The sequence below is a fragment of the Peromyscus maniculatus genome, chromosome 22 (assembly GCF_049852395.1).
Source record: "Peromyscus maniculatus bairdii isolate BWxNUB_F1_BW_parent chromosome 22, HU_Pman_BW_mat_3.1, whole genome shotgun sequence".
In the NCBI taxonomy this organism is placed as follows: Eukaryota; Metazoa; Chordata; class Mammalia; order Rodentia; family Cricetidae; genus Peromyscus; species Peromyscus maniculatus.
The window spans coordinates 54,909,504-54,923,348 of NC_134873.1; the positions used below are offsets into that span (position 1 = coordinate 54,909,504).

The window sequence follows — 13,845 nt, forward strand, 5'->3', positions numbered from 1 at the left end:
TCCCCCGCGCGTCGCCGCCACCGGACCGGGCTGGCCGGCTCGCTGCTGTTTTCTGCTCAGCTCACTTTTCCCGTATTGCTCCCCCAACCGGCAAAACTTTCTATTTCCCCAAACACTGTCGCGCGCGCGCGCGCGTGCACACACACACACACACACACACACACACACACACACACACACACACTCACACAGACTGACGTCTTTTGCGCATTTCCTGCATTAGAGGGAGGGAGAATCGCTCGCACGGCGATCGAGGGAAGGAGATCGCGGGCTGAGCGCTCTGGCGGGCGGAGAGCCGGCGGCAGCCGAGAGCGCGGACGCGGGGAGCGCGGCGGGCGGGCGGGCGCCGGCGGCCGGGAGGAGGGGCCGCGCCGAGTCGCAGTCCCTGCCCCGCCGCCGCGCTGCGCACCGCCGGGTGCCGGCCTGCGCCCCGAGCCCGAGTGGCGGCCACCTCTACCTCCCGAGCCCGCGCGGATGTGAGATCCCGGGAGCCGGGCGCCTCCCGATCGCCGGCTGAGGTGCTCCACGGCTTGGCCCCGGAGGCGGCGGCCGGGCTGACTGTGAGGCTTGTGGATTTTTTAAAAATTTGGCTCCGGGGAGGACCATTTCCTCTCGACATGCATCCCTCCGGATAGACTGCACATCCTTCAGTCCACCCTCCGCCCCGCGCTGTCCGAGGCAGGCGCTGGGTGGGCGAAGAGGATCCGGGTTGAAATCTGCGCCCCCGGTTCTCGTCCCCGCCCCGTCCCGCCGCCCCCTCCCCCTCCGGGACTCGAAATTGCCGGGGGATTATGTTTCGGAAAGGTAGGTGAGCGCCGGGCGCGGCGCCTGCTTCTCCGCACACGGACCCAGAGAACCAGCGAGGCAGCCCCCGCGGCTTGCAGCGGAGGCGACAGCTCGTCTCCTCCCGTGGAGGTGTCGCCGGTGGTGGGGGGAGAGACTTGCTCCAAAAACGGACGTCTCCAGCTCTCCCCCCTCCCTGTTTTCCGTTAGGAATCCGGCGAGGAAATACATGCACTCACTGAGAATCGCCGGCGCCAGGGCGCAGCGCCACAAGGTGTAGCGAGAGAGTGGGGTGGGGCGAGAGGGGACCCACGAGTCCCCCAGGCTCCCAGCGCGCCTGCTGCCTGCTCTTCATTCCTGCCCTCGGGGCGGACAGAGTGACCCCGGCTCCAGTTCCCTGCCCCGACCATGGTAGTGTTCAATGGCCTTCTTAAGATCAAAATCTGCGAGGCCGTGAGCTTGAAGCCCACAGCCTGGTCGCTACGCCATGCAGTGGGACCCCGGCCACAGACTTTCCTTCTGGACCCCTACATTGCTCTCAATGTGGACGACTCGCGCATCGGCCAAACAGCCACCAAGCAGAAGACCAACAGCCCGGCCTGGCATGATGAGTTCGTCACTGATGTGTGCAATGGGCGCAAGATCGAGCTGGCTGTCTTTCACGATGCTCCTATAGGCTACGACGACTTCGTGGCCAACTGCACCATCCAATTCGAGGAGTTGCTGCAGAATGGGAGCCATCACTTCGAGGACTGGGTGAGTCCAGCCCCTCCACGTCCAGGAGCCCGGGGCCCCAGGGAAAGACTTGCTGCCTCAGGATTGGTCATGGGGCTCAAGGGTGTGTGTGTGTGTGTGTGTGTGTGTGTGTGTGTGTGTGTGTGAATTTCCTTGAAGAGGCACGTTTCATTTCGTAGCTGGAGAGACATACACATTAAGATAAGAAATATGAGATGTGGCAGGTGGGCACTGTCCCTTGGCCCCTATGTGCCCTCCGGAAAATGGGCAGTACAGGGGGCTTGCAAGTTGGGAGAGCCCCAGAATGCAGGTGCATAGCTTGACGGAGGCACCTGCCACCTTCTGCAAGTGCCTGGTGGGCTGGCTGAGTGATTGTGTGTGGGTGAGTCTCTCCGTCCTTGGAGAGACACGTGGAGCTCAGACTGGAGGTTTCTTGTGCATCCTGGCGTTGTTCTGGGTAGCCCAGGGAATAGCTTTAGAGATCCCTCTGGTGCAAAACCTCCTTGTTCCTAAATCACTGGTTAGTCCATCTGCTGACATACAAGAAGAAGGTGTGAGTCCCAGAGACATCAGGCCAGCTTGTTTTGCCCATCTCTTTAGAATGCTGTATTTAAAAAAAAGGGGGGGTTCTGCTCATGGTTGTAGGAAGTCAGGACTCTGAATCTTAAGATGACATGCTTCCATGGTTTGATTGCCAAGACACTGTATGATCAAACACTATTTCTGAAATTGAGTTAATTGTTAACTGATTACACTGTCAAGTATTAGGACTTTGAAAAAAAAAAAAAAAGGCCCTGCCAATATACCTTAAACCAAATGCATTCAACCTTGGCACTTGGACAGTTGGAGAAACCAGTCCTCCCCCACCCCCTCTCTTCTTGGAGGAACAGTGTTAAATTAGGAAATGAATAGCTCTGTCTTCAGATTTGTTGCGTGTTTCTATCTGGAGCAAGTGTTGCTATGGGATGAATATATTTTCAAGATTCTTTGGTTTGCACAGAGCTGTCTGTGCTGCTCTCCTGAAGAGTTGCAGAAGAATCGCTTTCTGCTGGAAACACAGATAACTTCATGAATATCTTAGGGGTCAGAGGGTGCACATGTCCTTGGCATATCCCTTTACAGCATATTTTTAAACATATTTTTCAGGGACAGGGAATTTTAGGGGGAAATAGGGGGAAAACTGCTCTTTTCACGCTCCTGGCTGTGATAGAGCCTTCCGGGAACCATGGTTACTAAAGGGGCTTTTAGGTCAACCCTAGTAAACCACATGAGTTGAGGAGCTCTAAGAGATCGGTGGCTTCCTCTTTAGACAGCAGGCAAACCGTAGGATCCTGAACTCAGCTTTCCTTCCCTTCTGGCCCCCTGTCATTTTACTGTTATCCATGGTGATGCCCAAAGGGGCATGGAGGGATCACTAACTTCAGAAACAGACTTGAGTGTTAAGCATCTGGGGTTTTGCATAAAAAGGGGAAGAACACTTTGACTCCAGTAGCAGGAAGGTGGGGCATTTTTTTTTTTTTTTTTTTTTTGCAAGAGGTGCTAAGCAGGGATAAACAGTGGGCTGAGAGCAGTGAAGGTGAACAGCAGGTCCGTGTTTTCCACATGCATGTTCCAGTTGGAAGGCTGCTTCAGAGTGTCTCTGGTAACACTGAACTGGGGTCTACTCCAGACGCAGGGCAGGCAGAACAGGATGCTACCCTCTCTCCTCCTCAGCTCTTCTAGGGAAGTGTGCAGTCTAGCTCGTGGCTTGATAGCCATTCTCCAAGGTTCTTACATTTATGCTGGATTTGGCTCTAGACCAGATCTTCTAGTGCACAGGCAAAATTTCCAGACAAGGACATTGAGTTCCAGAGAAGCTAAGTGGGTACCCAAGGTCGCATGGCAAGCACAGGTGGGTTGGAGGTTGAGCCCTCACCTCGTCTTCCTCACTGTTTGCCCAGTGGGGAACAGCCTGTCTGGCCTCCCAGGTTATTTATTAGCCCTGCCGATTCATATGCTGTGGCCCTGACATTTTTATTGTGTGCGATAACGTAAAGTGCTTTCAAAATCATTATCTCTTCTGCCTTGTAGCAAGTGTGAATTGGATGTGACAGGCATTGGACAGATTAAAAACAAGACCGAGAGCAGCCCAAAGAATGAATCAAACCGTGGAGCTGGTTCTGACTCAGGGATGCTGGGGCTGCTCTCTGAGATGAATATGGGGACCCCAGCAACACGGTTAACCAGCCTGGAAACAGAGACAGGTGCAAAAGGGCCACCTTCCCCATGTCTGTCACCCAAGGACACCCACAGCATCACAGCTGTAGGGAGAATTTCCTGGGCTCAAACCTTTGTGCTCCCTCCCCTCCTGGAAGAAATGAAGAGACATGCCCATTTGTAGGTATGGCTCTGAAACCCGGCCTGAAGTGATCGGATGTGCAGAACATCTGGAGAGCACAAAGCGGCTGCGCCTCTCTTTTCTGTGGAATATCTCAGCTGGCTCTGTACTCACCTGTCCACTGAGTTCCTCTTATGTGATCAAATCCTGCCGGCGACTCTTAAACCATTTTAAGTAACCCAGGGATAAAGAAGAGGCCACAGGTTACACTCGAGGGGCTTGCATTTCTCTAGGGAAAGGGCACTAAACCGCGGCATATAGACACTTAAGTGGTCATTTGGTTCCAAATGAGTGGTACTAAAGTAGGTTGGAAGTTCAAAACCAGGGTGTGCTAGGAGGGTTGGGAGAATCCAGGAAGGCTCCTGGAAGGAGGAAGCATCCACATTGAGTGTAAAAGTGTAGGTCATGTTCAAAGACATACCTGCAGAGCACACAGTGTGCCAAGCTTGGGCACCACTGGCAGAAAGGCATGGAGAGCGCCTGTGTTCTGGGCTGTGGAATGCATAAGTACGGCTGAGCTGAGGACAAGACAGAGCAATGTTTGCCCCGTTCAAGACTTTTCATTTGACTACCACCTGAACTATAATTTAATATTAAAAAAAAAAACAAGCCTCAAACAATAAAAACCCCAAACTGATTCTTTTTCTTGTGCTAATCTTTTCCCAAGCCCCACTTTGCCTTATAGAATCCCAGGTTTGGATTTGATGGTTTCAGTTTGTTTCGTTTTCTTGGTTGACATTCAGATAAATATGGATGTGGAATATAAAGAAAGGAAGCTTATCCCAGTGCCTTTTGACATCATTAGGGATGTGGGGCTGAACACTGAAACTCCAGAGCAGAAGAAGGTTTAGAAGATTGGGATGGATCTTAGAATGTGAAAAGCCCCGGCGCAGGGAACCCTCCTCCAGACATCGCAGAAGGCAGACACTCCAGGTTACGGTGACAGAGGGGGCTGCTGTCGACACAGCTCGAGGCAAAGAGAAGGGCAGATCTGAACTAAGGTTTTGACGAACGGGATGAAATGCTGCTGACTCAGGTGTGCATAGGAGTCACTGGGGAAAGGTACCAGGAAGGTAGATGCTCTGCCCTGCCCCGCTCAGAGCTCCGGATTCTGTGGCTTGAGGGAATTGTGAGGAATCGGCATGTTTAGTGGTCTGTCTTCTGAGTGGCTTGCTTTGAGAAATATAGCTGGAGTGGGAATTGTGAACAGAAGAAGGGCTCCAGAGTCTCTGGTGGCCAGAGGTTGATGTCAGGATGTCGTTCTTTATTGATGTCCACATTTTTTTTCCTGTACTTATTTTGATTTACTTAGCATGCACACTTATGTGCACTCACACACACACACGTGTGCATGTGTTTACGGATGTATGCATGGAGGTCAGAGACACACTGCAGGAACTGTTCTCTCCTTCCACCCTGTGAGTTCCAGGGATCACACTTACAGTCAGGTTCGGCAGCAGGCACCTTTCCCAGCCATCTCGCTTGACCCTACTTTATCTTTTGAAAGGAAGTCTCCTCACTAAACTGAAACTTTGTTTCCACTGGTCTGGTTAGATAGCCGGTCTCTGGGATCCACGTGTTCTGCCTCCTAGTGCTGGGGTTAAAGACCCCTGAGGCAGAACCTGGGTCCTCAGGGTTGCGCAACAAGTCCCGTACTGGCTGAGTCATCTCCTAGTCCCATATTTCTTAAAACAAGACTTGTAAGGGTAATTGTGTCAACTCTACATATTGGGATGCATGTTTGAGATAGAAGTTGGATGAGGGCTAAATGTGGTGGCTTTGGCTTAGGGGACACAAGCTAGGGAGAAGACGTTGAGGGCAGCCTGTAAGTGACAGCTGCTGGCCCCTTTACTCTGGGTTTCCTCACTTATTGCTTCAATCATGTACAAACTGAGCTCGGCTCTCTCTTTGACCGGCTGTGCTATGCTGGCAGACATCTTTGGCTTGTGCCACTTCCTTGATTTATCTTGTTACAAGTACATATATTTATTTATTTATTTATTTATTTATTTATTTATTTATGATGTACTTATTGGTTTTTAGACACAGGGTTTCTCTGTGTAGCCCTGGTTGTCCTGAAACTTGCTCTGTAGACAAGGCTGGCTTCTAACTCAGAGGTCTGCACACCTCCTGAGTGCTGGGATTAAAGGTGTGCACCGCCACGCCGGGCACAGATGCATTTATAATAGAGTGGCTATGTCTGAACGGCATCATCCTTTGAGAGGGAGGCAGTTCTTCAGAGTGCCTGTCCTGGTTTGCCTTCTGTTGCTGGGATAAGCCACTCTGACCAAAACCAATTTGGAGAGGAAAAGGTTTATTTGTAGTCCATCAGAAGCCAAGGTAGGAGCCCCAGGTGGGAACGAAAGCAGGAACATGGAGGAACACTGGTCACTGGCTGGCTTTCTCCAGCTTGTACCCAGCTAACTTTCTCATCTAACTCAGGACCACCAGCCCAGGAGTGGCACCTCTCATAGTGAGCTGGGTCCTCCTGTTTCATTTAGCGATCATGAAGATACACCGCAGACATGCCACAGGCCAATCTGATGGAGAAGAGGTTCCTTCTTCCCGGATATGTCAAAGTGACAGCTGAAGCTCACTGTGACAGCTGTGAAGGGTCCATGCTGGGGCTAGACTGCTTGGGTTTTAAGGCCACCTTTCCCCGTGACCTAATTCTTCCATGACCTTTAGCAAGCCATTTAGCCTTTCTGAAATTTGGTTTCTTCCTCTGTTTAAAAAAAAAAAAAATGGATGATGGTAAAATCATCTGCCTGAAATGGTGGTTGTGGGGGAACTGAGTTTATACACACAGTGTGCTTGGACCATTGCCTGGCCCTTAGTTATCTACTCGAAGAATGTTTAATAATTGTCCTGTTGAATCCCCCAGGACTGGAAAGGGTAGGCTAGTGGGCTGGCTCTGCCTTTGGCCAACAAGAATCTCTTTGGGGAGGTTCTTACAGCACCAATGCCAGGGGCCAGCCCCTAGCTGTTCTGATTCTGATAACCTTGTGGATTCTGGGGGCATGGCTCTGTTAAACATCCTCCTGATGGGGTCCTTGTACATTGCACAAGGACATATCTCTATCCTCTTAGGGAATTTCTGACAATTTTCAGTGGAAAGGCTCGATAATGGGGACATGACTAGGCTGGGAATTGTCCATCCAAGACAACTTGTATATGCCTTCCCTATTCCTATGATACTTGCCATCCATCTAATTCAGTATTGCTTCCCTTGGCATATAGGGTATTGTATAACTATTTTATCAGTTAGTTCTTGGTCTAGGGCTAGCACATCCACACTCTTGTTTCATGGCAGTCAAGCATTAGCGCCCTCTCTCTCTCTCTCTCTCTCTCTCTCTCTCTCTCTCTCTCTCTCTCTCTCTCTCTCTCATATCTTCAACACCCAGCCAATGTAGTGAATAACTGAGACTCTCTTGCTTCCCAGTGGTCACTTGCCACTGAGTCATTGAGTTCTCACTGTATTTCCCAGACACTTTCTCGTTATGACTTTGAACGTGTGACTTAAGCCCTGGACGCCTGTTTTTTGGTTTGTAAAATGGGAAATGATAATTCTCACCTCTTAAGGTTGTTGTGTGAATGAAGTAAGGAAGTTACATGAAGCTCGCAGTGAAAGACCTGGCCACATTGCACTTCAGCAATTTTGTTAATATCTGAAGAATTATGATCATAGGTTTAGATGAACATCTTAAGATGAACATATGGCCCAGTGAAGGATATTTTTCTCTTTGCTCTGTGAATGTGTTTTCACGAAAAGTCTTAGATAGTCTAGAAATGAATTTAATTTACTTATACTTAACATTTTTTTTTATTAATTCTTTGAGAATTATATATCCAGTGTATTTTGATTATATTCATCTCCACAACTCCTCCAAGATCCAGCCCCCTTCCTTAGCCATCCAACTTTGTGTCATCATTTTTCAAAACTCATCAACTCCAGTCTGTGCTGCCCACCTACTCTTAAGTGTGTGGGGATCCATTGGAGCGTGGTGGACCAGCCAGTGGCCAGACTCTTTAAAAAAACCCGATTCTCCTTCCCTCAGCAGCTATCAATTGCCAATCGCTCCTCAGATTTTGAAAGCAATTAAATTACTTGTGATCAGATTGCTTTGGAAGACCTAGGAAGTATGGCTATTGTGGACAAAGTTTCATTCCTTAAGGAGGATGATTAGTGATCAGATATAGGAGCCTTTACAAACTGGTGTTGGTTTGACTGTACCAGCCTTATTTAGTTTGAGGAGTTAAATACATTTTCAACACTGTTAACTTTAGATCCTGTCTCTAGATCATACCGGACTCGCAACTCCATAAGTTATATGTAGGCTTTTCTTATCTTCAGTGACATTTGATTGTGCACGGTACATCTAAAAATCAATATGTATGGTATTGTATGCCTAATCCGCCCCACCCCCACCCCCCACCAATCTAAGCTAGTTTTCCTCAGCTTAAGTAACATCAACTCTACCTTTCTAGACCTAGGCCAGCAACCAGGAGGTGTTGTCTTTGATGCTTCTCATTTTCGCCTCCACAGCAGCAGCATCTGCCCTGTCTGCCACGAGACTAGATCCCAAGTATTACCATTTTCCATGTCTCTCCTGGGCCCGAGTCACTTACGTTGTGTCTGGATTATCTCAACCGTGCCCTAATTGGTTCCCCCTTGCCTGAACTTTGTCAAAAAATCCCTCAGGGGGGGCGAAAAAACCAATTCCTTCCAGTAAGACAACCTAGCCAGGCCTGTTGCCTACTGCTCTTCACCTTGTTTGTGAGTCGCTGTCACAAGGGCCCAGGGTCGCCTTAGTATCATGCTCACCATGACCCCGCCCCATTCTTCCTTCATCTCTCTCTCGTTTTTCTAGAGTGTTTCTTCTACAGAAAGCCTCCTGGATCAAACATTTATTCAAATGTAACTTTCCCAGTAAAGCCTTTTCTAGAGGCCTTATCCAAATTGTCACTCTCTTTCAGGATTTATGATTTTGTTTTTATCATTGGATATTGTTTTGAGACCGAGCTTTACCATGTCACAAACCCTCAGTTCTTCGGCTCTAACCTTCCAAGTATGGGGATAACAGTCGCCATGCCTGGCTTTCCCGGACATGTTACTGCTTTAGTTTTAAAGGCTAATTACTCTTTAAGGCAGCACACAAAATAATGGATTTCATCATGACATACATACACGTGTGTGTGTGTGTGTGTGTGTGTGTGTGTATATATATATATATATACACACACATATATATACACACACATATTTATATGTATATATATATATATCTGTCATTGTACTTTGATTGTATTTCTCTCCCCATTTCCATTTTATACACCCCTTTACATGGTTTCTTTTTTTCTTATCTTTGTCTCCCATGCTTCGAATTTTTCTTATCTTGTCTTATTTATCTTATCTAGCATTAAGATAGAAGTCCTATTAATACAGAAGTTTTTATTCATTTCTGCCTTTCAGCAACCCAACAAGGGCCTAGTGTATTGGTGAATGCCAATAGAGAAATGCGTTCACCTACCATGCCTGGCTCGGCACAGTGGTAGGTAGTGGGGTGCTGGTCAGGTGGAAGGAAGGTGTGTGTGGCACCATTCCTGCCTCTTGGGAGCCTGAGAGCTTGACATGTGCTTGAGAAGACCAGAAGGGCAAGCATTTGAGAGGATTTCTTTTTTTCATATCCATTTGACTATTAGTAATCATTCCTTCCTCTCTTCCAGAATGGTCCTTGAGCCTTGCAGGGTGAGGGGGTGATGCAGCCGGTCCATTAAGAGCCGAGTTTTCCGCAGTCTCACATCATCTGCATGTAGTAGTCCTGGTGTGGATCTCTGTATTGATCTCCATCTACCGCAGAAAGAAGGTTCTCTGGTGAGGGTTGAGAGATGCACTAGCTTCTGGGTTTACACAAACAATCCCTTCGTACAGTTGAAAGAGAGGAGGAAGGATTCTGTGGAAGTCTTTGCAGATGTTCTGACAGGAGAATGCGCTATTATCTCCACAGGTCAATTTGCACTATACCAAAGACTTTTCATGAAGTCTGAAGCTTCTAATAGCGGGAGCTGTGTACCCTCTGGGTACCCAGGGCCTGTATAAGGTGCTGTGGTAAGAGGAAACACAGAAAGCCCACTTGTCCTTATTTGCAGAGTTGAAAATCAACTTTAAATTCTTACTGGGGTATCACCCACAAAAAACAAAACAAAACAAAAACCCCAAAAAACCTTGCAGTTGGCCATGGCCAGACATGAAATGTGAGACACCAGCCCCTGGTCTCAGGGAGCTCACTGAAGCTATGTACCTGCAGCTTCCAGGGGCTTCACACAGGCCCAAAGAACTCCAGAGCAGGCCTGCACTGTTTTACATAAATAAAAGCTTCACTTGGCAAAACACATTTCTCTCCAAGTTCCTCTGGGTATATATGGGCTTGTTAAGTAATTACGATCTATTATAATGTTAATCAGCAGGGCTGCACCTGGTTGAAATTTAGTTTTCTGACAGAAACCATGGGAAATGGCCAAAAGCCTCTGCTGGGCTGAGAGAATCGTGAGGACAGGGACGTACTGTGTCGTTGTAACTCACCCATATCCAAACAAAATAGAAATTCCAGAGGGAACAGGTTTGGACTCTATAATAGCCTGCCCAGAAGAGAAATTCAAGCCTGCCACCAAACCCTGGGTGCTGCAATGACCTCCTGCCTCCCATCTTCCCATCCTATCTCCCTCTTCTCGGAGGTCACCTTTAGGCCAGGTGTGTCGCTGTGTGCCTGCAACCCCAGCAGCATTTGGGAGGTGGGGGAAGGAGGAGACTCTTTTATTTGGTAACATAGCAAACACGCACTGAGTTTGCCACCTGGAAAGTATTTAAGGCCAGAAATGTAATCAACTCAAGAAGAGTTTGGAAAGAAAAAAAAAATGGTGGGTGAATCTAGAATTTATTATTGGGGACGGGGTGGGGGGAGGAAGTACGCTTTGATGTTACCTACATCCACTTTGAGTAGAGCTGTTGGTTTGCTTCTCGGAGCCTAGCATCCCTTAGTGCCAGTCTCCTTCCCAGGCAGATAGAAGCATCTTGTGAATGGGAAGTGTCCTTTCTCACCCATGGATGGCTCTCCAGAGTGTGAGCTGTTCAGGAAGTCTGAGAAACCCACTCACCAGTTAGTCAAATGGACTCGCCGGAGGCTCCCTCTTCCGGGTCTGTCTTGTAGGAGTGTCCATCTGCCCATCCTGTAACCCAGTCGACTCGTGATGCACTCTTAGAAACTCACCAGCTGAGCAGAAAAGGAAGATGGTGGGTGTGGTGGTTTGAACGAAAATGGCCCCAAAGGGAGTGAGTGGCACTATTGGGAGGTGTGGCCTTGTTGGATTGGGTGTGGCCTTGTTGGATTGGGTGTGGCCTTGTTGGAGTGGGTGTGGCCTTGTTGGAGGAAGTGTGCCACTGTGGAGACAGGCTTTGAGGTCTCATATATGCTCAAGACACTGTACAGTGTCACAGTTCACTTCCTGTTGCCTGCAAGATGTTAAACTCTCAGCTACGTCTCCAGCACCACGTCTGCCTGCATGCCACCATGTCCCACCATGACGATAATGGATTGAACCTCGGAAACTGTAAGCCACCACCTCAGTTAAATGATTTCCTTTATAAGAGTTTCTGTGGTCATGGTGTCTCTCCACAGCAATAGAAACCCTAACTAAGGCAGTGGGCCACACAGAAGATGCTGAGCAATGGCCAGAGTGGAGTAGTCATTTATTATTCTGGCTTTCCTTTAATCCATTGGGCAAATGTTTATTGAATGCCTTCTGTGCTGGGCAGCACGTCATGTGAGCAGATAGCTGCGTAGGAGACACCTTATTTATCAAGGAGTATCAGAAATACACTGGTGTGTAAACTCACAACAGAGAGGAAGCGCTTAGTGCGATCTTTGAGAGTGCGGCAACACCTAGACCTACCTCTGCAGGGCTAGGTGGGCTGACATTTTCTTTCTCCCAGGAACTTGTTGACTGAGGAGTCAGATGATGCCTGTCCGTCAGTGGCACTGTGCTTACATTCCACACATGTGAAGTCAGGGGCTGGCATGGCCAGATGCTCTCTGGGCCCCTGCTGACAGTGGTCTTGACTGACCTCTCAAACCCTGCATTTTGAGTTTTGACTTTGTCCAGCCTGCCTCTTGATAATATTTTGTCTCTTTCATTTCCCCAAAGTTGTCTTGTTTACTCTGGAAAGTGCCCAGTTTTCCTCCCCCTCTATCCTTCTCCATTGTTGTAAGACCACTAAGCTACTTTTCATAGCTTGCTTCTCTACCTAGAGTCCAAGGACCACAAAAAGTAAATGTAAAATGATCTCTCTTTGTGTATTATCAAGCCGTAGAACCATTGGGGATATTCTAAAAGCAAACCAGGAAGCAAGCAGACCTTCTAGAATGTAAGATCTAGGATCCTATGCCATTGCCTTCTGCATTGATGGTTATTTCAACCATTTCAGGTAGCCGAGAGACTCAGCCATCAGCCATTAGAGATGGAACATAGATAGCATCAACCAGTGTTTGTCAGACTGTCTTTTAAGGGGTAGGAGCTTTGTGATGTTTTTAGGTCTCAGTGATTAAAGAGGCTGGGAAATGTTACAAAGTCAGATGCACCTTAATGTGTCAGAGACTTTAGGGCCCCAACAGGGCTGGGGAGGTGAGATAGCTCAGGGAAGTGCTTGCTGTGAAGGCATTAGAAGCTGATTGGCTCCACTAGCACCAGTGTCAAATGCTGGGCCTGGCAGTGCATGCCTGAAGGCCCAGTGCTGGAGAGGGAGAGACATGAAGTCCCTAGGACCTGGTGGCCCGCCAGTCTAGCCTAATGGGTGAGTTCCAGGTTCAGAGAAAGACCCTGTCTCGAATAATAAGGTGCAGAGCAATTGAGGAAGACACTTATCATCAACCTCTGGCCTACACACATGTAGCATGTATGTGTGTGTACCTGTGAATACGTGCATGGACACACACACACACACACACACACACACACACACACACACACAAACACACAGACGAAGACCCAAAGCAAAGGGAATTGTTTACCTCTGCATAGCCAGACATTTTCCCAGATGTATTTTATCATAAATACTAGTATTTGTGAGACATCAATAACTAGCACTTTATGATATATATATATATATATATACATATATATATGCATATATCCATAATTAGATAAAAGAAAAAGAAAAAGTGAACCATATTCAAGTGGACCTCTTGGGAAGTGAAGATCAACGTCCCTTTGTGAAACAGTGAGTTTGGGATCTCAAGGAGAAGGAGATGGTATGGGCTCTGCTGATTGGCAGAGGTTTCTGGGAAGCTTTTAATCCAGGCCTTGAGGAAAATGAGATCTAGACAGACAGGGAAGTGGGGCCAGAAGACAAGTAGGTTTTAGTATTTTGAGCAAGGGCAGGGTAGTTGGGATTAAAGTAAGATTTCAATGGGAAAAAAATCCAATCAGTAATTAAAACATAAAAATACACATACACGGGCAAAACCAAGTTGAAACAGTAAGTAGAATGAGTATTCATCTATTCATCTATCCATCTATCCAGGCAGCTGTTCAATAAATACTTTCTGTGTACCTTCTGTATTCTAGGAACTTTTCTAGGGGCAAGAGGTTGAACCAAGTCACTCACTATATGTCAAACTCTTAGCTCTTAAGGAATCTAGTGTAAGGGCTAACCTCCATCCGCCATGTGGTGTTCTCAGCTTCATATATATATATATTGATAACTTGATGGGGATGGAGGACAACTTTCTATCAATGGCACATTTTTCATAAAATTAAAAGTTGGCTGGTTCAAGCTAATGGGTCTAAAGAATGGACTATGGCCTTTGGTGTCAGCCAGTCCTGGATTTATGCACATTTGGAACCTGGCAAACCCAGTCCCTACCACCAGTTTACTTCAGATACATAGAGACTAG

General features: G+C 47.8%; 1 protein-coding gene across 3 annotated transcripts in view; it reads left to right on the forward strand.

The window, feature by feature from the left end:
* The first annotated feature begins 365 nt into the window (after positions 1–365).
* Prkce (protein kinase C epsilon) overlaps positions 366–13,845 on the forward strand; it is a 505,293-nt gene continuing 491,813 nt past the window's right edge. The window contains exons 1-2 of one of the 3 annotated variants that reach the window (XM_042267318.2): positions 674–804; positions 994–1,539. In XM_042267318.2, coding sequence (XP_042123252.1) covers positions 1,192–1,539 — 348 coding nt within the window. In that variant the 5' untranslated portion in view covers positions 674–804; positions 994–1,191. Of the gene's footprint in view, positions 1,540–13,845 lie in introns of all 3 variants that reach the window. The other 2 variants (XM_006986497.4, XM_076559041.1) reach the window with 2 other exon arrangements.